We start from the raw sequence: 27,822 nt of genomic DNA on the forward strand, positions 1-27,822 counted from the left end.
TGTGTGTGTGTGTGTTCCTCTGATGCATGTGCAGGATCACAGCAGACACTGGACACGTCGCTGACTGATTTCCACACGCTACAGGCAAATATTTTCTTTCATTTTTTTTTTAAACAAAAATAAGTTCAGCATCTGACTGGAGGCACGTTTTACTGCGTGACCAGAGTTCAGTGTTTTACTAAAAATATTTTCTCAGCAGGTTTGAAACAGTCCTGCGTTTAATATACAATATTCTACACTTTAATACATTTCATTATTTACACGCCTCCAAACAGTCATCCTCCAGCTGGGCGTTAACACACACACACGCGCACACACGGACGCAGACACACACACACACACCTGCACACGCACACACACACACACACCTGCACGGACACACACCTGCACAGACACACGCACACACGCACACACGCAGACACACACACACACACACACCTGCACACGCACACACCTGCACACACACCTGCACACACACAGACACACACGCGCACACACAAGCACAGACGCAGACACACACCTGCACACGCACACCTGCACACACACACCTGCACGCATACACACACACACACCTGCACACGCACACACACACACACACACCTGCACGGACACACACCTGCACAGACACACGCACACACGCAGACACACACACACACACACACACACACACCTGCACACACACCTGCACACACACAGACACACACGCGCACACACGTGCACACACAAGCACAGACGCAGACACACACCTGCACACGCACACCTGCACACACACACCTGCACGCATACACACACACACCTGCACGGACGCAGACACACACACACCTGCACGCGCGCGCGCACACACACCTGCACGCACGCGCGCGCACACACACCTGCACGCACGCGCGCGCACACACACACCTGCACGCGCGCACACACACACCTGCACGCGCGCACACACACACCTGCACGCGCGCACACACACACCTGCACGCGCGCACACACACACCTGCACGCGCGCGCACACACACACCTGCACGCGCGCGCACACACACACACACACCTGCACACACACACACACACCTGCACACACACACAGACGCACACACACAGACACGCGGGATAAAAGTTTCTCATTACACACTCGATACGGACACAAGGTGCGAGTTAAAATGAGTGTAACACGTCTAACACTTTGGCCCGTTTAAAAACGTAAACAGTATAAAAGCTACAGCAGGATGCTGACGTCACGTCCCCGCAGCCAACGAGGACCGACAGCGAGATGATCAACACCCCGTGTCTCGTCTCCACACGCCGTCCTCCAGATCACACACCACCGCCATTCAAAATCTCCTCACTGGTGTAAACCCAGGTGTGTGTGTGTGTGTGTGTGTGTGAGCGCATGCTGAGGCCCAGTGATGATGATGATAAAGATGAAGGCTGTACGCAGAGCCCTTAAAAGAGCTCCATTACACGAGTCTGTACATCGTACAGGTAGCAGCACAGCCTGACGTGTTTCAGATGATCAGCACACGCGTGGCAGTGGTCACGTGACCGAGCAGACTCTCTGCACATGATTCGCTCTGTAACATATGTGCGTGAACGTAAACACGTCTGATTGGTGGGAAAAAGCACCAGAAGGGGACAGTGATTATTTACACACCTGGTAGAATTTCAGCCCCCAGAGTTCACGCGCACAGCGCCAACTATAAACCACAGGAGCAGAAAGCACAAGGTGTGTGTGTGTGTGTGTGTGTGGGCCACAGAGTGGAGGTGCAGGAGGAGGTAGAGGAGGTGGTGGTGGTGTAGGTTCAGGTGGAGGTAGTGGAGGAGGTGCAGGTGGAGGTAAAGGTGGTAGTCCCTCCTGTAAGGCTGCAGAGACGTAACGTCTGCACTAAAACTTTAAAAAACTATGTACAGAGGAACCGTTTGCAGAACCGATTCCTGCGTAAAATCTACATCGCTGCAGCGTTACAGGAGGGGCGGAGCCTGGCATGAAGTCCTAGCGTGATGGTTTGTGTGCGTGTTTCATGCCTGAACTTTGAGGAGGCTCTTTAACTGAAAGGCCATCATCTCACGCCGATCGCAGGGAATCATGGGAAGGGAAACCCAGTGACTGGGGGGTTTGGGGAGAACGCTGGGCGAAGGCGGCTCGCTGAACTTGGCACCGGCGTAGGCGTGGCTGCACTGCGTGGCCAGGATGTTGTTGAGGTGAGTCACGGCTCCGCCCCAGCACTGATCACTGTAGGAGAAGCGGACCAAGCCGGCGGTCTTCTTCTCACCCAGTTTCTCAGGAGGCGTCTGAGCTCCAGGAGGCACGGAGAACGGGGCAGGGTGCTGGTTCCGGCTCCTGGGCTTGGCCTTGCCCATGGCGTGGTGCTTTTTGGGGGTGGAGCAAACGGGGTGGGGAGCAGGAATGTTGTATCTCTCACCACCTCCCATTCTGATTCCGCTGGATGTCACCTGGTTACATCACAAAGGTAAAGTGGGGATTGGAGTCTGAGGTGTGTGTGTGTGTGTGTGTGTGTGTGTGTGTGTAAGAGAGAGAGAGAGAGAGAGAGAGAGAGAGAGAGCGAGAGAGAGTGTGTGTAAGAGAGTGTGTGAGTGTGTGGTACACTATACCTTTTTGTTGTTGTATAATTGCCTTTACACCACTTTCTCCTTCTCCAGGTCTCCTCACCGACGTGTCTCCAGGTCCCCGGAGTAGTCCGTCTACCCCTCACTGTGCAGATGTTCAGCCTGGTGTGTGTGATGTTCGCGGTGTTCATGCGCCAGAAAGCGATGTTTTGTGGTAAAGCCGAGCTGCACATCCACACTCCCACACAAACACAGCTCAGGGAAGCCCTGAGACCTACACACACACACACACACACACACACACACACACACACACACACACACACACACACACACACACACACAGGGGTTAGTTATCAGTTCTGCACAGCTGGATTGTCATGTTCATGTTCCAGATGTTTATAATGGAACACGGTGTGATCTCTGAGAAACAGAACCTACACTCTGGGTAATTACATTCTTCCACTCATTAAACTTGACCTTAATAATTATCATTAAATTCTTACAGGGAATTTGTGTGTTTTAAACTTTATACAGAAATAAATTGATATAAAGGAAAATTTGCAGAAGACAAAGTTGAAGCGGAACCAAAACAAAGAGCTCGCGCTCACAATATGGCGACTATACAGAAGGTTAGTGTTTTTATTTTCCACTCACATTCAGGAAACCCCGCCTCCTGCGCGATGATTGGCCAGGACGGCGTATTCCCAACCTTCCAGCCAATCAAACCACAGAGCGACAGACCACCGTCCAATCCCAACACAGGAGTTAAAAACGAAACAGATGTAATACGGGTGCGGAACGATAACGCGAGCTAGTTTTTCTTTGCTAACAAAGTGCAAGACAAAAGCACGAATTACCGACTTCCTTTAGTATCCGGGGGACACTAATTAAACCCTCTTCAGCTGCACGGTGAGAAAGTTCCTTCTCTCAAGAGTGTAGCGCTTCTGGATCCGGACTGAGGACGAAGGTGTACACTGCTTTCCTCTCTCTCTCTCTCTCTCTCTCTCTCAACAAAATGGCTCTTCAGTCATGAAGCGGCGCACAGAAACAGCGACCAATCAGCATCGAGCTCTCTCACAGAGCAGCCAAATAGGAGGCCGCGACCCGCTTGTTGCTGCCTTCGTTACGTCACGAGCTTCTAGACGGTGACGCAGTTTAAAGTAAGGAAACTTTTTCCTTCTGTAGTTTTTATTTTATTGTTTGGTGTGAAAGAGACAGAAGTAGAGGACAGCGGTGTATGGAGACAGATGATCTTCTGTGGACCCCAAATGAGAGAAGCCGAAATAAGAAGTTTTTATTTAATTGTAAATTTTACTGCAAAGTATTTATACTTTTACAAAGACAACACAAAACAAAACAAATACACAAAACACAAAATAGCACCGCGAGTAAACCTGTTGTATATTTTACACTGCGGTGTGTAAAAGAGAAAAGTACAAAAATGTAAACAAAATGTGCAAAAGAGCAAAAAGCAGCAGTCCAGGAGAGATGTGCAAAAACGGCATGTAAACAGTTTATAACGAAGTGATGAAAGTGGTGCTGAAGACATGGATGTGTGTAGTGAGTACGATTGTGTGTTTGAGTCTGGGTTGTGCAGATCAGTCACACAGTTGTGAGTGTGTGTGTGTGTCTGTGGAGCGGCTTGGGCAACACGCAAACTGCATTGGGGCCGGTGAGGGTGGAAGCTGGGTCTTGATGTGCCTCATGATGAGCTTCTAGAGGCACTTCATCACGATGGGTGGAATAACACTACTGAAAATCACTGCTGAATATCACTACTGAAAATCACTACTGAAAATCACTACTGAAAATCACTGCTGAATATCACTACTGAAAATCACTGCTGAATATCACTACTGAAAATCACTGCTGAATATCACTACTGAAAATCACTGCTGAATATCACTACTGAAAATCACTGCTGAATATCACTACTGAAAATCACTGCTGAATATCACTACTGAAAATCACTACTGAAAATCACTACTGAAAATCACTACTGAAAATCACTGCTGAATATCACTACTGAATATCACTACTGAAAATCACTACTGAATATCACTACTGAATATCACTGCTGAATATCACTACTGAAAATCACTGCTGAATATCACTACTGAAAATCACTACTGAATATCACTACTGAAAATCACTACTGAAAATCACTGCTGAATATCACTACTGAAAATCACTACTGAATATCACTACTGAAAATCACTACTGAATATCACTGCTAAATATAACTACTAAATATCACTACTGAAAATCACTACTGAAAATCACAGGTGATGTGGTGAATAAACTCTACTCAAGACCAAAGTGCTGAATTCAGTTCAGTAGAGATGAAGAGTCTTGTGTTAAAATCCTGGTACTGAATAGTAGTTATTACATTTATAACGTAAAACTGCTTTAGTAAAACATCAGTTTTTTGTTATATAGTTAAAATGTGTAAAACACATGGTCATGTTTCATTTCAATAACTTATTAATTGTTGGGATCTGAGGGTTGATCATTTAATTCGTAGAATATTTGTATATTTTAACTAAGGCTTTGCAAGTTAACGCGTAATTATCGCTTACACACAGACATTGTTTTATTGCACATTAATGAAGTTGTTATTTTTTTTTATTATTTTAAAAGTCTGTTGCTCATTGGCTCTGAATACACATACAGACAAACCATGAGTGATGGGATGGAGGCATCTTCATCCGTACTTGGGATCGTTATCATGCGTCTCAAACAATGAGAGCATTTGGGATGACCGTAAGACTGCGGCGGCGCTCACAGGAACCGGAAAAGAAAAGAACTGGCGGGTAAACAAACATGGAGAAAGGTAAAGAACTTAAACTTCTTTCAGACGTCGGGTTTTTCTCAGAGAAACAAACGGAAGAAAAACCATCAGAGCCACTGAAGAAAAGGTTTTCCCTATTGGCTGCTTCATCAGAGTCTGACTCTGAACAGGAGGAAGACTCAGTTGAGAAACGTGTGCGTGGATACAGAACGGAGCCCACCATCAGTTCAGAGTCGTGTCCATTAGAGTGCTGGTCCACACATGCAGGCTCACACAGCAGGCTGGACATCGCACAGAAGTACCTGGCCACACCCGCAACATCTGTATCTTGGAAGGTTGTTTTCTCTTGCTGGTCATATTGTACAGAAGAAAAGAGCTTCTTTAACATCTGAAAATGTAAATGTACTTGTGTGTCTTAGCAACTGGTTTGGTGCAGAGGAGTAAAAGTTGTAGGAATTGACAAACTGCACTGAAAATGTTTTCTGTCTGTTTTTTTGACTGAGATTGTCGAAAGGAAATCCGGTAGAAACATGGACTTCACACACGAGTCTCCTGCACAGTAAATCTCAGCTGGGAACTGTTTTTTTGATGATTGGTACTGAACAGAGACTGGTTATGCTGCTCCCTGATAAAAGAAAAATGTTTCTGCTGCTACCTGTTGAAAAAAGAAAAAAAACAGATAAATGTTAACTCAGAAGTTGCCTGTTATAAAGTCATGTGTTTGTGGTTAAAGATTCTGTGGGTAATTAGTTTTTTATAACAAACAGGATACTATATATATCTAATGCAGTACACAGTGAAATGAGGCAACTTCCTCCAGAACCCTGGGGCTACATTAAGCAACATCACACAGCATAAGTCAAGTCAAGTTTATTTTTATTGCGCTTTTCACAACAGACATTGTCTCAAAGCAGCTACAGAATTGTAAGAGTTAAGGTGAATGGTCTGTGGAGTTAAGGACTAAAGTAAGTGCCCTCACCACATAAAGTGCATCGTGTGCAAACCGTGCAGACAAAAAAAGCAGATCCGTCAAGAGATCCGTCCTCATCTATTCTCACTTCACACTTCCAGATCAAACGTCTCTCTTTCTCTCTCATCTCTCAGCCAGACATAGGTGAGCACACATCTGTTAATCTGTCCTAACCCTAACCCTCAGTGATGGACCACGTGGGCTTCTTCACACCTGATGGTGGACGTGGTGGAAGGTCTGAAGCACTCTGGTGGTGAGAATGGAATTAGTTTAGAATGTATTGTATAATACTGTACACTGCACAGATTTTAAGTATAAAATATTATAATGAAATGTGAGTGCATCCTGAAACAAGACAAAAACAAGCTAATTTTCTGTTTGGTATAAAAGTGAACTGATAAAATGCAGAATTTAATTGTGACCTGCAAAACTCAGCTCTCTCCCATGCTGCAGTACATTTTATTTATTTGTTCTCATTAGTTTATTTAGTTAGTAATAAGGGTATACAAACTTTTGCAAACATTTGGCTATAAACATTTATGTATAAAATCTAGAAGCACCAAGCCTCATGTTCTCCCTCTAGTTAGAACTTTACAATCAGAAAGCCTTCCAAACTGGAACCCTGTAGCCAAGAACACACAAATTATGGAACCCAGGAAGAATCCTGGTAAGAAACCCAGTGAGCTGGAACACACACACACACACACACACACACACACACACAGAGAGAACATTATAAGATTAGATTAGTTTAGACTCAACTTTGTCACTGTGCAATGTACATGTACAGAGAATATACAGAATACAGAATAAATCAGAATCAGGTTTATTGACACACACAAGGAATTTGGTTCCAGCCGTTAGTGTTAATAACAACACACTCAGCTGTGTGGAACGTACAGCAGTGCAATGAGAAACGTGAGTTATGGATGGTGAAAAATACACAGAAAATAAAGATTTCAAATAATAGCTTAGAAACAGAAACACTGGAAATAATTCATCCATTTTTTATTATTCTTTAATGAACTCATACACGCTTCAATAAACTGAGTTCAAAATACGCATCTTATTATGTGTTATTCAAATCAGAGACACACAACATTTACAATACAATTACACACCAATTCTACACAGCAGAAAAGAGAAAACTAAACACACCAGATAGATAGACAGATAGATAAATAGATAGATAGATAGATAGATAGATAGATAGATAGATAGATAGATAGATAGATAGATAGATAGATAGATAGATAGACAGACAGACAGACAGACAGACAGACAGACAGACCAAAAGAAGGAACTGAATACAATGTTTTATAATTAAAACGGTAATAAGTGTTTTAAAAGAAATCTTTAAGTTTTATCAAATCAAATCAAAATGTATTTGTCACACATATATATATATATACACACACACACACACACACATCCTACGTCCCACACACACACACACACACACACACACACACACACACACACACACACACACACACACACACACACACACACACACACACACACACACACACACACACACACACACACACACAGGAAATGTGATGTACTGGAGGAAGTATGTTAAAGAGGAAGCAGTACACCCCCACACGGGTTACATGGTACAGTCCGCCATTGTGACGCAAAAGCATTTCGGTACGACACTGGGGATTGGCGAATCCAAATCGGAGTGAGTGTGGGGGGGGAGCTGTAACCGCCGAGCTGATAAAGAAAGCCTGAGGAGAGCGCGACGGGCTGAAAGAGAGCGAAAAAAGCGCTGATTTGATCGAACTTTTAAGCTTTGAAAGCGCATCAGCTGTGAGTTTTTCCGCCCCTGTGAGAACATGGCGTGCGGTGCGACGTTAAAACGCTCCATGGAGTTTGAGGCCCTTTTGGGCCCCCAGTCCCCGAAGCGCCGGAGGTGCAGCCCGTTAGCCGGAGCCGCTGCTACACCTTCCCCTCAGAGGTGCAGCCTGAGACCGCAGACGGAAAGCCCCGCGAACCCGGTGTCTCCACAGGCCGTGAGCGGAGAGAACAGGCTAACGCCAGGTGAGAGCCGAGTCTTCGTGTCCGGGCTCCATTAGACCTCCATGGCGACCTGTCCTCGGGCCGAAGTCCGAATACTCTCCTCTCTGACCCTTCGTGCACTACAGAAGCCCTTTTTTGAGCCCTACGTAGGGCACTAGTACAGGAAGTGGGTCGCGGTTTGGGTTTGAACCTTTAGCGAGCGTTTTGTAGCTAGTTTATGGTTTTGAATTGACACATAATACGCCAATGTTCTGCCTTTAATCTCCATATAAACTCAAACAATAAAGCCAATTACTTTAATAAAAAGTCAATTGGCTTCAACATTGGCTTTAAATATAAATGATTTCTCCATATTTGTTGAAATTGTAGTTTAAATAATCTGAATTACGGCATCATCGCGGTGTAGCCTCTCGCTAATGAAGCTAGCAGCTGTAGGCTAACTGTTGTTGTTGTTAGCTTTGTTCTCAAACATGCAGAAATACAAACTAATCCGTTTTTTTATAAACCTCATACAATATAAACAACGCATTTATCTCCTATTTACATTTAAATAGGCGGTGTTTCACTACAGATTACAGATTAACACGCCACTTTCATGCTAACAATGCTAACAGCTAACCAAGTCGCGAGGGTTTCATCAAATTGAGGATAAACTGCGGTCACGTGACCAAACATATAACCCAGAATAAAGGGAAATAAATAACCCGAATGCTATTTATATTTATTACGTCATTCACTTCCAACAACTAATATAATTTTATCTTTATTTAATATTATTGAACTGTTACACACACGCACATGTACACACACTGAACCGTATTACAGTGTACTGATATAAACCTGCACTACCATCAGAGGAGTCACCACCTCCTGATCAGAGTGAGTGAAGTGTGTGTGTGTGTGTGTGTGTGTGTGTGTGTGTTTACAGAGCAGATCTTCCAGAACATTCGACAGGAATACAGTCGTTACCAACGGCGACGGCAGCTGGAGGGAGCCTTCAACCAGACCGAGACAGGCGTGTCTGCTGAGAGCTCCAACCCCAGCTCTCCATCAGGTCAGAGAGAACACACACACACACACACACACACACACACACACACACACACACACACACACACACACACACACACACAGAGCTCTCCATCAGGTCAGAGAGAACACCCACACACACACACACACACACACAGAGCTCTCCATCAGGTCAGAGAGAACACACACACACAGAGCTCCCCATCAGGTCAGAGAGAACACACACACACACACACACACACACACACACACACAGAGCTCTCCATCAGGTCAGAGAGAACACCCACACACACACACACACACACACACACACACAGAGCTCTCCATCAGGTCAGAGAGAACACACACACACAGAGCTCTCCATCAGGTCAGAGAGAACACACACACACACACACACACACACACACACAGAGCTCTCCATCAGGTCAGAGAGAACACACACACACACACACACACACAGAGCTCTCCATCAGGTCAGAGAGAACACACACACACACACACACACACGCACACACACACACAGAGCTCTCCATCAGGTCAGAGAGAACACCCACACACACACACACACACACACACACACACACACACACACACACACACACACACACACACAGAGCTCTCCATCAGGTCAGAGAGAACACACACACACAGAGCTCTCCATCAGGTCAGAGAACACACACACACACACACACACACACACACACACACACACACACAGAGCTCTCCATCAGGTCAGAGAGAACACCCACACACACACACACACACACACACACACACACACACAGAGCTCTCCATCAGGTCAGAGAGAACACACACACACAGAGCTCTCCATCAGGTCAGAGAGAACACACACACACACACACACACACACACACCGAGCTCTCCATCAGGTCAGAGAGAACACACACACACACACACACACACACACACACACACCGAGCTCTCCATCAGGTCAGAGAGAACACACACACACACACACACACACACACCGAGCTCTCCATCAGGTCAGAGAGAACACACACACACACACACACACAAAGCTCTCCATCAGGTCAGAGAGAACACCCACACACCCACACACCCACACACCCACACACCCACACACCCACACACCCACACACCCACACACCCACACACCCACACACACACACACACACACACACACACACACACACACCGAGCTCTCCATCAGGTCAGAGAGAACACACACACACACACAAAGCTCTCCATCAGGTCAGAGAGAACACACACACACACACACACAAAGCTCTCCATCAGGTCAGAGAGAACACACACACACACACACACACACACACACACACACACAGAGCTCTCCATCAGGTCAGAGAGAACACACACACACACACAAAGCTCTCCATCAGGTCAGAGAGAACACACACACACACACACACACAAAGCTCTCCATCAGGTCAGAGAGAACACACACACACACACACACACACACACCGAGCTCTCCATCAGGTCAGAGAGAACACACACACACACACACACACACACCGAGCTCTCCATCAGGTCAGAGAGAACACACACACACACACACAAAGCTCTCCATCAGGTCAGAGAGAACACCCACACACCCACACACACACACACACACACACACACACACACACACACCGAGCTCTCCATCAGGTCAGAGAGAACACACACACACACACAAAGCTCTCCATCAGGTCAGAGAGAACACACACACACACACACACACACACAAAGCTCTCCATCAGGTCAGAGAGAACACACACACACACACACACACACACACACACACACACACACACACACACACAGAGAGCTCTCCATCAGGTCAGAGAGAACACACACACACACACACACACACACACACACACACACACACACACACACAGAGCTCTCCATCAGGTCAGAGAGAACACACACACACCCACACACACACACACACACACACACACCGAGCTCTCCATCAGGTCAGAGAGAACACACACACACACACACACAGAGCTCTCCATCAGGTCAGAGAGAACACACACACACACACACACACACACACACACACAGAGCTCTCCATCAGGTCAGAGAGAACACACACACACACACACACACCGAGCTCTCCATCAGGTCAGAGAGAACACACACACACACACACACACACACCGAGCTCTCCATCAGGTCAGAGAGAACACACACACACACACACACACACACCGAGCTCTCCATCAGGTCAGAGAGAACACACACACACACACACACACACACCGAGCTCTCCATCAGGTCAGAGAGAACACACACACACACACACACACCGAGCTCTCCATCAGGTCAGAGAGAACACACACACACACACACACACACACACACACACACACCGAGCTCTCCATCAGGTCAGAGAGAACACACACACACACACACACAAAGCTCTCCATCAGGTTAGAGAGAACACACACACACACACACACACACACACACACACACACACACACACACACAGAGCTCTCCATCAGGTCAGAGAGAACACACACACACACACACACACACACCGAGCTCTCCATCAGGTCAGAGAGAACACACACACACACACACAAAGCTCTCCATCAGGTCAGAGAGAACACACACACACACACACACACACACACACACACACACACACACACACACACAGAGCTCTCCATCAGGTCAGAGAGAACACACACACAGAGCACACACACACACACACACACACACACACACACACACACACACACACACACACACCGAGCTCTCCATCAGGTCAGAGAGAACACACACACACACACACACACACCGAGCTCTCCATCAGGTCAGAGAGAACACACACACACACACACACACACACACACACACACACACACACACACACACACACACAGAGCTCTCCATCAGGTCAGAGAGAACACACACACACCCACACACACACACACACACACACACACCGAGCTCTCCATCAGGTCAGAGAGAACACACACACACACACACACAAAGCTCTCCATCAGGTTAGAGAGAACACACACACACACACACACACACACACACACACACACACACACACACACACAGAGCTCTCCATCAGGTCAGAGAGAACACACACACACACACACACACACACCGAGCTCTCCATCAGGTCAGAGAGAACACACACACACACACAAAGCTCTCCATCAGGTCAGAGAGAACACACACACACACACACACACACACACACACACACACACACACACACAGAGCTCTCCATCAGGTCAGAGAGAACACACACACAGAGCACACACACACAGAGAGAACACACACACACACACACACGCACACACCGAGCTCTCCATCAGGTCAGAGAGAACACACACACACACACACACTCAGAGCTCTCCATCAGGTCAGAGAGAACACACACACACACACACACACACACACACACAGAGCTCTCCATCAGGTCAGAGAGAACACACACACACACACACACACACACACACACACACACACACAGAGCTCTCCATCAGGTCAGAGAGAACACACACACACACACACACACACACACACACACCGAGCTCTCCATCAGGTCAGAGAGAACACACACACACACACACACCGAGCTCTCCATCAGGTTAGAGAGAACACACACACACACACTCAGAGCTCTCCATCAGGTCAGAGAGAACACACACACACACACACACACACACACACACACACACACACACACACACACAGAGCTCTCCATCAGGTCAGAGAGAACACACACACACACCGAGCTCTCCATCAGGTCAGAGAGAACACACACACACACACTCAGAGCTCTCCATCAGGCCAGAGAGAACACACACACACACACACACACACACACACACACACACACACAGAGCTCTCCATCAGGTCAGAGAGAACACACACACACACACACACACACACACACACACACACACACACACACACACACACACACCGAGCTCTCCATCAGGTCAGAGAGAACACACACACACACACTCAGAGCTCTCCATCAGGTCAGAGAGAACACACACACACACACTCAGAGCTCTCCATCAGGCCAGAGAGAACACACACACACACACACACACACAGAGCTCTCCATCAGGTCAGAGAGAACACACACACACACACACACACACACACACACAGAGCTCTCCATCAGGTCAGAGAGAACACACACACACACACACACACCGAGCTCTCCATCAGGTCAGAGAGAACACACACACACACACACACACACACACACACACACACACAGAGCTCTCCATCAGGTCAGAGAGAACACACACACACACACACACACACACACACACACCGAGCTCTCCATCAGGTCAGAGAGAACACACACACACACACACACCGAGCTCTCCATCAGGTTAGAGAGAACACACACACACACACTCAGAGCTCTCCATCAGGTCAGAGAGAACACACACACACACACACACACACACACACACACACACACACACACACACACAGAGCTCTCCATCAGGTCAGAGAGAACACACACACACACCGAGCTCTCCATCAGGTCAGAGAGAACACACACACACACACTCAGAGCTCTCCATCAGGCCAGAGAGAACACACACACACACACACACACACACACACACACACACAGAGCTCTCCATCAGGTCAGAGAGAACACACACACACACACACACACACACACACACACACACACACACACACACACACACACCGAGCTCTCCATCAGGTCAGAGAGAACACACACACACACACTCAGAGCTCTCCATCAGGTCAGAGAGAACACACACACACACACTCAGAGCTCTCCATCAGGCCAGAGAGAACACACACACACACACACACACACACACAGAGCTCTCCATCAGGTCAGAGAGAACACACACACACACACACACACACACACACACACAGAGCTCTCCATCAGGTCAGAGAGAACACACACACACACCGAGCTCTCCATCAGGTCAGAGAGAACACACACACACACACTCAGAGCTCTCCATCAGGCCAGAGAGAACACACACACACACACACACACACACACACACACACACACACAGAGCTCTCCATCAGGTCAGAGAGAACACACACACACACACACACACACACACACACACACACACACACACACACACACACCGAGCTCTCCATCAGGTCAGAGAGAACACACACACACACACTCAGAGCTCTCCATCAGGTCAGAGAGAACACACACACACACACTCAGAGCTCTCCATCAGGCCAGAGAGAACACACACACACACACACACACACAGAGCTCTCCATCAGGTCAGAGAGAACACACACACACACACACACACACACACACACAGAGCTCTCCATCAGGTCAGAGAGAACACACACACACACACACACACCGAGCTCTCCATCAGGTCAGAGAGAACACACACACACACACTCAGAGCTCTCCATCAGGCCAGAGAGAACACACACACACACACACACACACACTTGTTTATGATGAAGGAATCTGAAGAGTGAAGGAGATCTGTATGAAGTGCTATGGGATTTGGTCCTGAATGATCTTCCCTCTATTCATGTTCATTGTACAGTCAGAACTTCTTCACACTGAGCTGGAGTAGTGGTGGACCATGGATTCATCTTTACTTATTGATCCTGTTTCTTTTTTATCTTCTTCCTCAGGTTCTTCATCACTGAAGAAGGACCAGCCCACGTTCACCCTGCGACAGGTGGGCTACCTGTGTGAGAGACTCCTCAAAGACCATGAAGAGAAAATCCGTGAGGAGTACGAGCAGATCCTTAACACCAAACTGGCAGGTACTGTGTGTGTGTGTGCGTGCCCGTGCGCGCGTGTGTTTGTGCGCGCATATGTGTGTTGATTGTGTTTTCTCTCTGTTACAGAACAGTACGAGTCATTTGTGAAATTCACACAGGATCAGATCATGAGGCGGTACGGAGCTCGACCTGCCAGCTGTACGTGTATATACACACACACACACACACACACACACACACACACACACACACACACACTTTATCATTACTTATTATGAAAAATTTTCTGTATTTTATAAACCGTGTGTGTTTTTCAGACGTATCTTGAAGTTCACAGATGGATGACTACAGGCCAGCAGCGTGGTTGCTGCAGTATCATCTCTCTTTCTCACACACACACACACACACACACACACACACACACTAATCCCTCGTTCTTTTTTTAACCCTGCTCGGGTGCTCTGGTTCCTTCATGTTCATCCTCTGTTGTTTCTCCTCCTGAAGCCCAGCTCCTGAGCAGTGGTGAATAAACGCTGTTCTGGTAAACACCCCCCCCCCCCCCCTTTTTTTTTTTTTTAAATAGACAGTAAAGTGAAAGTGTAAATGTTTCTGAATCTGCCGCTCCTCTGACTCTCCACTCTTCTACTTCCTGTTTCCGACATGAGGGATGTGGATATTTTTATTTTCTTTAATCTTTTAATTTTTTGTTATTTGAAAATAAAGGTTCGGTGGTCTTCTCGTCCGCGTCCTTCACTCGATTCTCAGCTGTTCTGATGATGCATTTAAAATTTTATTCATGAACAGAATAAACAACACTGTTCTCTCACTGCATCACACACTGCATCTCAGCATCTTGCATCCCTCACACTGCATCTCAGCATCTTGCATCCCTCACACTGCATCTCAGCATATCTCACTGCATCACACACTGCATCTCAACATCTTATTTACCACACACTGCATCTCATATCTCACACTGCCTCTCAGCATTTCTCTTCCTGCATCACACACTGCATCTTTCATCCCTCACACTGAATCTCGGCATCTCTCTCTGCATCACACACTGCATCTCATATACAGTGAGGAAAATAAGTATTTGAAAACACCCTGCTATTTTGCAAGTTCTCCCACTTAGAAATCATGGAGGGGTCTGAAATTGTCATCGTAGGTGCATGTCCACTGTGAGAGACATAATCTAAAAAAAAAAATCCAGAAATCACAATATATGATTTTGTAACTATTTATTTGTATGATACAGCTGCAAATAAGTATTTGAACACCTGTCTATCAGCTAGAATTCTGACCCTCAAAGACCTGTTAGTCTGCCTTTAAAATGTCCACCTCCACTACATTTATTATCCTAAATTAGTTGCACCTGTTTGAGGTCGTTAGCTGCATAAAGACACCTGTCCACCCCATACAATCAGTAAGAATCCAACTACTAACATGGTCAAGACCAAAGAGCTGTCCAAAGACACTAGAGACAAAATTGTACACCTCCACAAGGCTGGAAAGGGCTACGGGGAAATTGCCAAGCAGCTTGGTGAAAAAAGGTCCACTGTTGGATCAATCATTAGAAAATGGAAGAAGCTAAACATGACTGTCAATCTCCCTCGGACTGGGGCTCCATGCAAGATCTCACCTCGTGGGGTCTCAATGATCCTAAGGAAGGTGAGAAATCAGCCCAGAACTACACGGGAGGAGCTGGTCAATGACCTGAAAAGAGCTGGGACCACCTGCGGTGTTTTTCTGCACATGGGACAGGGCGACTGCACTGTATTAAGGAGAGGATGACCGGGGCCATGTATTGCAAGATTTTGGGGAACAACCTCCTTCCCTCAGTTAGAGCATTGAAGATGGGTCGAGGCTGGGTCTTCCAACATGACAATGACCCGAAGCACACCGCCAGGATAACCAAGGAGTGGCTCTGTAAGAAGCATATCAAGATTCTGGCGTGGCCTAGCCAGTCTCCAGACCTAAACCCAATAGAGAATCTTTGGAGGGAGCTCAAACTCCGTGTTTCTCAGCGACAGGCCAGAAACCTGACTGATCTAGAGAAGATCTGTGTGGAGGAGTGGGCCAAAATCCCTCCTGCAGTGTGTCCTGTCCTACAGGAAACGTTTGACCTCTGTAATTGCAAACAAAGGCTCCTGTACCAAATATTAACATTGACTTTCTCAGGTGTTCAAATACTTATTTGCAGCTGCATCATACAAATAAATAGTTAAAAAAATCATACATTGTGATTTCTGGATTTTTTTTTTTAGATTATGTCTCTCAAGTGGACATGCACCTACGATGACAATTTCAGACCCCTCCATGATTTCTAAGTGGGAGAACTTGCAAAAGAGCAGGGTGTTCAAATATTCATTTATTTTCCTCACTGTATCTCACACTGCTTCTCAGCATCTCTCTTCCTGCATCACACACTGCATCTTTCATCCCTCACACTGAATCTCAGCATCTCTCTCTGCATCACACACTGCATCTCAACATCCCTCACACTGCATCTCAACATCTTACATCCCTCACACTGAATCTTGGCATCTCTACCTGCATCACACAGTACATCTTACATCCCTCACACTGCATCTCAGCATCTTACATCCCTTACACTGCATCTCAGCATCTCTCTTCCTGCATCACACACTGAATCTTAGCATCTTACATCCATCACACCGAATCTTGGCATCTTGCGCTCTGCATCACACACTGCATCTCAGCATCTTACATCCCTCTCAATGCATCACACTGCATCTCAGGACCTTACAGCATCCTTCACACTGCATCACAGCATCTTACAACATCCCTCCTACTGCATATCTTACAGAATCCCTCTCACTGCATCACACATCCAAGCTTCAGGATAAAGAAATTGAAATTTTTAGTAACAGTATTCATGACTGGTGTTACACCAAAATTATCCTTATTTCCGAAGGACTTTACTTTAAAGTGTGTGCACGCCCTCTAGTGGCGCTGTAAGTGTAGTTTTACGGGGATCAGTGAGGTTTATGATGAAGCCCACAATGAAAAAGGCTGTTAGTGAGGACACGAGACAAAAAGGGCAGTTTCACAGTGTCGCAGGCAACAGATGGAATAAACACATGTTTAACTTTCGAATCAACTGCATTAATAATCACTTCAGTCTAAAATCTGATTAAGATTATTTCATAAATATACACAGTGTGTGTTTCCAAGTGAAGACGCTTTAGTGTACATTTAAACCATCAGATCAACAGTGAATAAAAAAACATCACTGCAGTAAATCGACATTTATTAAACATTTATAAAATAAAAAAATTATCAGTGATGAAGAAAGAAAATTAAATAAATAATGAAATAAAATAAATCCACAGAAATCACATGACCAATAGAAACGTTTACAGTCAGCGTTAACATGACCCTCTATCACACTCAGCTGCTTCTCCTGCATCCTGGACCTTCACCCTCACACACTTTACACACAACTCATACACCAGACACATTTTACACACAACTCACAGACTTTACACACACCTTACATGCACCTCACACAATTTTTACAAACCTTACACACACACACCTCACACACACTTCACACAGTTAAAATCATGTTTATTTGTTTCACACTTTTAATAATGAACATGGTCTCAGAGCAGCTTTACACAGATGATGTGGAGATAAAAAATGAAGATGTTCTTTATAATTGTAAGTTTGTCCCTGATGAACAAGTCGGTGGAGACTGTGGTGAAGGAAAAACTCCCTGAGATGAAGAAGGAAGAAACCTTGAGAGGAACCAGACTCAAGAGGGAACCTCATCCTCATCTGGGTTCCACCCAATGTCTATTTATTACAGATAAACAATGTTGAGGAGCAGTGATGGAGATCAGAGCAAACTGTAGTCCTGAGTCAGTGTAGGAGACTGTAGATATTAACTACAGTCCAAATCCATCCTCAAAGCTCCTGATCTTACTCCGGAGTTTCTTGGAACCACCCAATGTGTTGATGAGAAACATCTCCAACTGCACAGAGTCGCCTCCAAACGAAGAGAACATCATCCAGAGGCAGACCAGGACAAAGTGAGAAGATCTGAGGAGAGGAGCAGGAACAGTGATCACTGGAACCTCAGGAGCATGTTTAAGAAAGAAAGAAAGAGAGAGAGAGAGAGAGAGAGAGAGAGAGAGAGAGAGAGAGAGAGAGAGAGAGAGAGAGAGAGAGAGAACCTTACACACCACACACACACCACACAAATCTCACACACTTCTCAAACAGTTTACATACACCTCACACACTTTACAGACCTCATATATATACATACACACACACACACACACACACACACACACACACACACACACACACACACACACACACACACACACACACACACAAAGAATTAAGTACAAACAGTTTTAAAGTTGAAATAAATTCCTGGACACACAGCAGCTCTACCTGAGCATCGCTTCCGCTCGTGACGTCACTCAGGTGTGGCGCAGAGGGAAATGGCGGCTGCAGATTCTCTCTCTCTCTCTCTCTCTCTCTCTCTCTCTCTCTCTCTCTCTCTCTCTCTCTCTCTCTAAGCACTGAATGAAAGGAGTGGAGGAGAAGCGCTGATTACTCCGGGGGTCTCTTTCAGTCCGGTACTTTTTCTCTCCTGTGTGCGCGCTGTACAAACTCCTGCACTGATCAGACCTCCAGCGCGCGCCTCTAATCAGAGTCAGGAATCAGTGAGAAATCTCGAAGAGAAGAGAAGAGAAGAGAAGAGAAGAGAAGAGAAGAGAAGAGAAGAGAAGAGAAGAGAAGAGAAGAGAAGAGAAGAGAAGAGAAGAGAAGAGAAGAGAAGAGAAGAGAAGAGAAGAGAAGAGAAGAGAAGAGAAGAGAAGAGAAGAGAAGAGAAGAGAAGAGAAGAGAAGAGAAGAGAAGAGAAGAGAAGAGAAGAGAAGAGAAGAGAAGAGAAGAGAAGAGAAGAGAAGAGAAGAGAAGAGAAGAGAAGAGAAGAGAAGAGAAGAGAAGAGAAGAGAAGAGAAGAGGAAAAAGAGACTCGGATCGGGAAGTCTGTGAGTAAAGAGTTTTTGGAAATTGAGATTTTTGTTGTTTTTGTTTTAATTCAGAAATTTTGATAAAAAACACAGAAAACTTTCATGTATGAAATAAAGAAATATTTATATTTTATAGAAAGAATCTGATAAAACACCCAGAGAGAGAAAGTGTGTGTGTGTGTGTGTGTGTGTGTGTGTGTGTGTGTGTTCGTTCGTTCCTGTGTCCCAGCTTCCTGTACACAAGACAACAATACAAAGTGTGTGTGTGTGTGTGTGTGTGTGTGTGTGTGTGTGTTTGAGAGAGAGAGAGAGAGAAAGCGAGAGAGAGGACACTTTTAATATAGTATAATTTGTTGTATGAAGTGTGTGTGTGTGTGTGTACACTGTAAATGTAGGGTTGCTTTGGCCATTTCCTGTACGATGTTGACAGGATGTGCTCTGTTTGTTTGTTTGTGTGTGTGTGTGTGTGTGTGTGTGTGTGTGTGTGTGTGTGTGTGTGTGTCCATACTTGTCCTTAAACACCCAGTTGTGAGATGGCGGATGAGGATGTGGAGGCGAGTGCAGCGTTTCCTGTAGAGAGAGACGTGGTGGATGAGGATGGGGGTGAGGTGGAGAACCGGGAGCTGGGATGCTGTGAGAAGTTCCACACGCATGTGTCCAGGTGGATGCTGCCAGAGGACCTGCGAGAGACGTACCTGGAAAGAGCGAACTGCTGCCCACCACCTATCTTCATCATCCTCATCAGCATTGGAGAGGTAAAACACACACACACACACACACACACACACACACACAAAAAAACAACCTGAACATAGTGTGTGTATTTAATATTGTGTATTTAATATTTATAGTTATTAAAGTGTGTGTGTGTGTGTGTGTTGTGCCAGTTGGCGGTTTTTGTTTATTACGCCGTGTGGAAGCCTCAGAAGCAGTGGATCACTCTGGATGATGGAATTTGGAGAAGTCCTTTAACATATAAACCTGAGGATCGTGAGGAGGCGTGGCGTTTCCTCTCCTACATGTTTGTACACGCCGGGTAAAACTCATCTTCTCTCTGTCCTGATGAACGTCGGTTTTCGTGGATCTGTGACGTAATGTTTCTGCTCATTTTCACGTCTCCAGCGTTCAGCACATCCTTGGGAACCTGATTCTCCAGCTGCTCCTCGGGATCCCGTTAGAATTGGTTCATAAAGGGTTTGAGGTGGGGATGGTGTACCTCGGCGGTGTTCTCGCAGGTCAGACACTCCTGTAACTTCTAAAACACAATAACACAAGTTTAATTATAATTCTAACATATATCTAATATGTTAGAATGTTGCATCTGCAGTGTAGAACATGTACATTATTGTTCCAGACCTGACAAAGTGCACTGTACTGTGTGTGTGTGTGTGTGTGTGTGTGTTTAGGATCGTTAGCGAGCTCTATCTTTGACCCGTACAGTGCCCTGGTTGGGGCTTCAGGAGGAGTGTATGCACTGATTGGAGGCTACTTCATGAACGCTGTGGTGGTGAGTTCTTTATTTTATGAACCTTTTGCTCCAAGTCTGAGACTGGCCTGGACGTGGAGTGGACCTGGACGTGGAGTGGACCTGGACGTGGAGTGGGCCTGGGCGTGGAGTGGGCCTGGGCGTGGAGTGGGCCTGCTAAGGCATGTCGTTTTTCTAGAGACATGTTCATGTTCCTTAATGAGAAAGGGTTAGATGCGTCCTACAGAGTTTGGCATGTTGGCAGGGTATACATGGTTTATGCTAATACCAGTAACATAAAGTGTTTTTAGTGTGGGGATGTTGGACAGAAGAGGTTAGCATGTCCACACAAGGCTCAGACCTCTGAGGAGACATGTGGAGCAAACACTGAGGAGGAACCTAGACCCAGTACTAAACAAGCAGTGCTGAGGAGCCGTCTAGACGCAGTGCTGAGGAGCCGTCTAGACGCAGTGCTGAGGAGCCGTCTAGACGCAGTGCTGAGGAGCCGTCTAGACGCAGTGCTGAGGAGCAGTCTAGACGCAGTGCTGAGGAGCCGTCTAGACGCAGTGCTGAGGAGCCGTCTAGACGCAGTGCTGAGGAGCAGTCTAGACGCAGTGCTGAGGAGCAGTCTAGACGCAGTGCTGAGGAGGCAGATGGACACGTTACTGGAGATGTTATAAAGCAATGAAATGAGGGATGAGGATACACTCTGTGATTTCTGATGTTGGATCACAAAACTAAAGAAGAACAAAACAAAAGTCTCAAAATAGTTGAAATGAACAGATCACACATGGTGTTTCACTCTTCTGTCTCCTTTCTGTCTCTTCTACATCATCACATGGAGAAGTTCAGGATCGGCACATTAAACATTAACGAATGTAGAAACAGAAATAAAATGACAGCAACTCAGTTACCTTCTTACAAGAAACACACACACACACACACACACACACACACACACACACACACACACACACTGCCAATGAAGTGGAATGGGAAACGTGATGAACTTATTATGAGTCATGGGACAAGAAACAGTGCTGGAGTTGAAATTTTATTCTCACAAGTTACAGCATCAATCTGAGAAGTGTAGAGGAAATGGTGAAGGGGATGTTTATATAGAAGTAGAGCACAGTAGGACAGTGTTTATATTCATTAATGTATCTGCTCCTAACAGAGGACCAGAGAGACGGACATTCCTTTCAGAAATAAAGAAATAAAGGAATTGTAAAATATGATGATGGAACAGTCAGTCATGTGCCTTATTAGGGAAAATGTCAAAAGAATCTCAGATGATGGAGTTTTGGAAGGTAAGACATGAGGAAGTGCAGCAATACAAATGGATGAAAAAGAATCAGAACAGAGTCAATGCTCGAGATTAGATTTTATTAGATAGTTTTATTTGGTGATTTGGTTCAAGTCCCAATTCGATGGTGGGAGAAGTCCATATCACAATGCTGTAGCAGGACTATACATCACACTCATCAGCCACGGAAACAGTGGAGACTTTACAAAAGGACATTGAACTTTTAGAAACACAAATGCTGAACAGTAACGGAGCTGAAAAATCAGATGGACTGAGGGGGAAAGACAAGAACTTCACCCTCTGCTGGAGGAACAAGCTGAAGGACCACTGATAAGAGGAAGGTACTGTGCCATCAAAGACATTGATGCTCCCAGCAAATTGTTCTTCAACCTAAAAAAAAAAGTGTCAAACAGAAGGCAATGTATCATCTCAGTGGTCCTGATGGATCTCTCACATCAGACCCCCGCGAGCGACTTCTTCAAACAACTATACAGTACTAATAGCTGCAATACTAAATCCATGGAAGATCTGCTCACTGAACTGCCACAGCTCGAGGAGACAAAAAAAAAGAGGACTTGGTGTGCAAGATCACCTTCAAGAAACTCCGAGGCAACGAGGCATTTATCGAGCTGTCGCCTCACTTCTCCCAAAAAAAGGAGACCTGGGACTTTTAAAGAACTGGAGTCATGAACGAGCTGGAGATGTGTATCTTTGCTGTGTGTGGATTATAAAATCCTCTCCAAGTGCCTCACTAACAGACTTAAACATGTTTTAAACCAGCTGAGCAGAAGATACCAAACCTATTGTGTTCCCCAGAGGTCCATAATAGAGAACCTCTTTCTATTAAGGTACATTATTGGTTTTAATAATAAACTGGGAGTCCAGTCTTTAGACCAGGAGAAAGCATTTGATCGTCTACACCATGGATTTCTCTTTAACCTCCTGAAACACTTTGGCTTTGGGGAGGGTTTTATCTCCTACATACAGCTGCTGAACTCAGATGTGTATGTGATGGTGAAAGCAGGAGGAGGCTTAAGAGCCCCAACACCTGTGACGAGGCACACGGCAAGTCTGCCAACTTTCTGGACACCTGTACAGTCGAGTCATTTTAAAGTGGTGCTTTCAGCCCACGCAGACGATGTCACGGTTTCTATCACAGGGAAAGATGAAGTCACACTTTTAACTAATTCCATTGAACTCAAAAAAGCTTCTTCTGCCAAAGTCAACTGGGCAAAAGCGAGAGGTTTATTGTTGGCAACTGGGAACACGAGCAGTTCCACAGCTCGCAGGTGAGCTAAACTGGAGAAAAGATTAATTTTGGGAGTGTTTTTAGGGAATGAACAATTTCGAAAGAAGAACTGGGAGGGGCGGCTGGAGACGGTGTCGGCTGGAGACGGTGTCGGCTGGAGACGGTGTCGGCTGGAGACGGTGTCGGCACCATTGTCCAAATGGAAATCACGATTACAGCATTTGTCCTACAGAGGAAGAGTTCTTCTAGTAAACAATCTGGCTGCTTTAACATTTTGGCACAGAAGCTTCTGTACAGCAAAGACTTGGTGTGGAAGAAGACTGCAAACGCTATTTTGAGGCGAGCAGGTAACCTCAACCTTCACAAACACCTGTTTCTAATGAAACTCCTGGAGATGAACCTCTCTGAACTTACCCCTTTTCACAAATCCATGCTACACACCTGGAAGAAGGTGGTAAGAGTTGGGAGAGATGGAGACACACCAGAACGATGGGCTTCAACCTGATGATCTGAACCAGATTGCCGTCCTCAGTGAGTATACGCACGGCATCGTAAAGCGCGGGCATCTGCTGAGTGAGGGAGGCTGGAAATCAGCCGAAGAACTGAAAGAGGTGACTGGACTGAGATCCTTACGTCTGGTCACAAAACTGAAGGGAGAACTCTACATCTCTACCAGGCAGTCACAGGACCTGCATCAGCGAGCACCACAGACCCACACAGGACATGGAGGAGGACACTGAGTTCCCAGGATCTATTTCTTTTATTTTTGTATTTTTCACTTTTTTTTTTTTTACTGAAATGTTTACACATGGAAAAGAGTCTCCATCCCCCCCCCTCTCTCTGTCTGTCTGTCCCCCCCCCCCCTCTCTCTGTCTGTCTCTCTGTCTCTCTCTGTCTCTGTCTCTCTCTCCTGTAGAACTTTAGAGAGATGATTCCTCTGCTCGGAGTTTTCCGTATCAGCGTCATCATCATTATTGGTCAGTGACGTTTGGTTTTACAGCTACAAACATGATCATGTGACCTGAATAACAATCATGTGTGTGATCAGTTTCACTGCTTGTGATTGTTGCGTTAATGATACAATCCACACACAACACTGTTCTAGAGAAATAATCAGTTCAGCTTATTTATTTGTGTGTGTGTGTGTGTGTGTTGTGTAGTGGGCACAGACGTGGGCTTCGCGCTGTACAGACGCTTCCTGAGCGGCGCTGCAGGATTAAAGGTGAGATTTGACTATGAACTTTTCTTTATCATCTCATTTAAATCCAATGTATTTTAGTGTGTGTGTGTGTGTGTGTGTGTGTGTGTGTGTGTGTGTTTGTTTTCTCCCTCTGTGTGCATGTGTTTCTTGTCTCAGGTATCATTTGTAGCTCACATCGGTGGAGGGATCGCAGGAATGACCATTGGCTACGTTTTCTTCAGTAACTACAACCAGAAACTCTTGCGAGATCCTCGTTTCTGGGTCTGCATCGTGGGCTACATCGTGTTCCTGCTGTTCGCCATCATCTTCAACATCTTCCTGTCTCCTGCCCCTCATTGAGAAACGAGTCGAGACGCAGGAGCAGCACCGTGTCGAGTCTTCATCACCCACGTGTTTAACACTGAGCAATCACACACTCATGTTTAGGACACGTCCTGACCTCCACGTTCCAGCCTCCATGTCTCCATTTCACACATACAAAATGAAGAGTTTGTTTTAAATGTTGTTTTAGTTTCAATAAATTTTTCATGTTACACAGCAGGATGGAGATTTTTACCTACTGCACCTCCTCCTTCTCTCTACAGGTTCAAGTTTAACTGTTACTTGTGTGTGTGCATGTGTGTGTGCGTGTGTGTGTGCGTGCGAATTTGTGCTGTTACGCTTTATTTTGTATTTTCAGGGTTTTTAATAAATCAGGGTTTTTTGCTGTTTCTGGTTGATTTGATTTGTGTGTATTATTAGTAAAGTGTGCACTGTCTCGTACACGAGCCGTTACTACTGTCAAAGCTGCTGTTCTGGAGAAATCACCACCTTCTGACCAATCAGAACGCACGATTCAGCAGCAGTGCTGTTTAATAATAATGAAACTGTGCACAAAGAAACCACTTTGTGAGTGTGTGCATGTGTGTGTGTGTGTGCGTATAGTGAAGCGCTATAATTTTTGGAATATATATATTTAATGTGTGAAACAAGATTGTTCTCTCACGTTATAGCAGCTATAAACGGTGTATTTTAAATATGTTTAAAAACATATCTTTTTAGCAAAGCCTACACATAACACACATCACACACATCACATCACAACCTTGTGCTCCAGAACATCTGATCACATGCACATTATCAACTTGTGCTGTTAATATCATGAACAGCAGCTACGCTAATTCCTCTCCACTGCTTCTCTTTCTCTCCCCATCCCGAGGCATCCTGAGGTTTGGCCAGCTCCAGTCACGTCCCACCTCGTGAAGATTATGGACCTATGGATGATCATGGAGAAGTAGATGCGCTGGATCTATGATGATCACAAATTGTTCTGTATTGTTGAAAGATTTATGACCAAACTCTTGATGTCACCCATATGAGGATGGGTTCCCCTTTGAGTCTGGTTCCTCTCAAGGTTTCTTCCTCATATCATCTAAGGGAGTTTTTCCTTGCCACTGTCGCCACGGCTGCTCATCAGGGACAAACGCACACCATTCACCTTCACTGTTGTTTTCTGTAAAGCTGCTTTGAGACAATGTCTGTTGTGAAAAGCGCTATACAAATAAACTTGACTTGACTTGACTTGTTTCCTTTCTGTGTGCTTATTCTCCACCAATCACAGCCCCTAATCCCTGTTAGGCCACACCCCTTTCCTGATTTCTGTCTCACCCGCATTTGTGCTTTAACTCAGTGGTCTCCAAACTTTTCTGCCCCACAGACCGGTTTAATGTGGGATAATATTTTCACGGACCGGTCTTTAAAGTGTGGAGGATAAATACAACAAAATAAAATAATACGACCATAAAAACTGGTATTTTCTAAATATAATAATAAACGTGAATCCACTGTGGTGTTTGTTCATTTTTCTCTCTTGGGGGTTTGAGTTTAGTTGTAATGTATTATGTGTTAGCGACCGGAGCGCCTTTAAGAAGGTAGTGGATGGAGGTAAGTCATGTGACCGGAGCTCCTTTAAGAAGGTAGTGGATGGAGGTAAGACGTGTGAGCGAGGCATCATGACCTGCATCAAGAGTGAGTCATAGACACGTGGAGGAAGAAATCCGGGAATTTTAAACAATAAAACATCTTTCAGAATCAGATCATAAATAAAACAGAAATAATGTAAGTTATGTATTCTTTCTGTGCGGCCCCCTGGTACCAACTGACCCACAGACCGGTTAGAGGGGTTAGGGGATTTAGAGGTTAGGGGTATAGGGTTAAGAGGATTTAGAGGTTAGGGGGTTTAGACGTTAGGGGGTATGAGGTTTAGGGGGTTTAGAGGTTAGGGGGTATAAGGTTTAGGGGGTTTAGAGGTTAGGGGGTATAAGGTTTAGGGGGTTTAGAGGTTAGGGGGTATAAGGTTTAGGGGGTTTAGAGGTTAGGGGGTATAAGGTTTAAGGGGTTTAGAGGTTAGGGGGTATAAGGTTTAGGGGATTTAGAGGTTAGGGGGTATAAGGTTTAGGGGGTATAAGGTTTAGGGGGTTTA

At 45.6% G+C, this 27,822-nt stretch overlaps 3 protein-coding genes across 8 annotated transcripts; 2 read left to right on the plus strand and 1 right to left on the minus strand.

Annotated features, from left to right (window-relative positions):
• pnrc2 (proline-rich nuclear receptor coactivator 2) lies at window positions 1-3,630 on the minus strand. Of its 4 annotated transcripts, none has more exons than XM_083526202.1 (4): window positions 3,417-3,630; window positions 2,602-2,830; window positions 995-2,442; window positions 1-342 (listed from the first exon to the last, which is right to left on the minus strand). In XM_083526202.1, the coding sequence occupies exon 3, from the start codon at window positions 2,419-2,421 to the stop codon at window positions 2,008-2,010; it is 414 nt and encodes a 137-aa protein (XP_083382328.1). In that variant the 5' UTR covers window positions 2,422-2,442; window positions 2,602-2,830; window positions 3,417-3,630; the 3' UTR covers window positions 1-342; window positions 995-2,007. The 4 variants fall into 4 exon arrangements, with proteins under 4 accessions (XP_083382328.1, XP_083382327.1, XP_083382326.1 ...); XM_083526201.1 differs by having other exon boundaries at window positions 3,214-3,630; XM_083526200.1 differs by having other exon boundaries at window positions 981-2,442; window positions 3,214-3,630.
• On the plus strand, window positions 2,545-26,071 carry rhbdl2 (rhomboid, veinlet-like 2). Of its 3 annotated transcripts, XM_083526070.1 has the most exons (9): window positions 2,545-2,565; window positions 20,127-20,158; window positions 20,667-20,895; window positions 21,028-21,176; window positions 21,263-21,375; window positions 21,547-21,647; window positions 25,077-25,137; window positions 25,321-25,382; window positions 25,518-26,071. In XM_083526070.1, exons 3-9 carry the CDS (start codon window positions 20,674-20,676, stop codon window positions 25,698-25,700), a joined length of 891 nt encoding a protein of 296 aa, XP_083382196.1. In that variant the 5' UTR covers window positions 2,545-2,565; window positions 20,127-20,158; window positions 20,667-20,673; the 3' UTR covers window positions 25,701-26,071. The 3 variants fall into 3 exon arrangements, with proteins under 3 accessions (XP_083382196.1, XP_083382197.1, XP_083382198.1); XM_083526071.1 differs by lacking the exon at window positions 2,545-2,565; XM_083526072.1 differs by lacking the exons at window positions 2,545-2,565; window positions 20,127-20,158 and adding an exon at window positions 20,265-20,397.
• On the plus strand, window positions 7,934-15,861 carry akirin1 (akirin 1). Its single transcript, XM_083524785.1, has 5 exons — window positions 7,934-8,366; window positions 9,274-9,399; window positions 15,030-15,164; window positions 15,249-15,320; window positions 15,440-15,861. The coding sequence occupies exons 1-5, from the start codon at window positions 8,162-8,164 to the stop codon at window positions 15,448-15,450; spliced, it is 549 nt and encodes a 182-aa protein (XP_083380911.1). The 5' UTR covers window positions 7,934-8,161; the 3' UTR covers window positions 15,451-15,861.
• Window positions 26,072-27,822: the final 1,751 nt, after the last annotated feature.

The sequence above is a fragment of the Silurus aristotelis genome (genome assembly GCF_946808225.1).
Source record: "Silurus aristotelis genome assembly, chromosome: 22".
NCBI lineage: Eukaryota > Metazoa > Chordata > Actinopteri > Siluriformes > Siluridae > Silurus > Silurus aristotelis.

Coding starts and splice junctions, on each gene's coding strand:
- rhbdl2 (XM_083526070.1), top strand. CDS start 20,674: ATGGCGGATGAGGATGTGGAGGCGAGTGCAGCGTTTCCTGTAGAGAGA. Junction 20,896..21,027: donor TCCTCATCAGCATTGGAGAG/GTAAAACACACA, acceptor GTGTTGTGCCAG/TTGGCGGTTTTTGTTTATTA. Junction 21,648..25,076: donor ACTTCATGAACGCTGTGGTG/GTGAGTTCTTTA, acceptor TCTCTCCTGTAG/AACTTTAGAGAGATGATTCC.
- akirin1 (XM_083524785.1), top strand. CDS start 8,162: ATGGCGTGCGGTGCGACGTTAAAACGCTCCATGGAGTTTGAGGCCCTT. Junction 8,367..9,273: donor AGAGAACAGGCTAACGCCAG/GTGAGAGCCGAG, acceptor GTGTGTTTACAG/AGCAGATCTTCCAGAACATT. Junction 15,165..15,248: donor CCTTAACACCAAACTGGCAG/GTACTGTGTGTG, acceptor TCTCTGTTACAG/AACAGTACGAGTCATTTGTG.
- pnrc2 (XM_083526202.1), bottom strand. CDS start 2,421: ATGGGAGGTGGTGAGAGATACAACATTCCTGCTCCCCACCCCGTTTGC.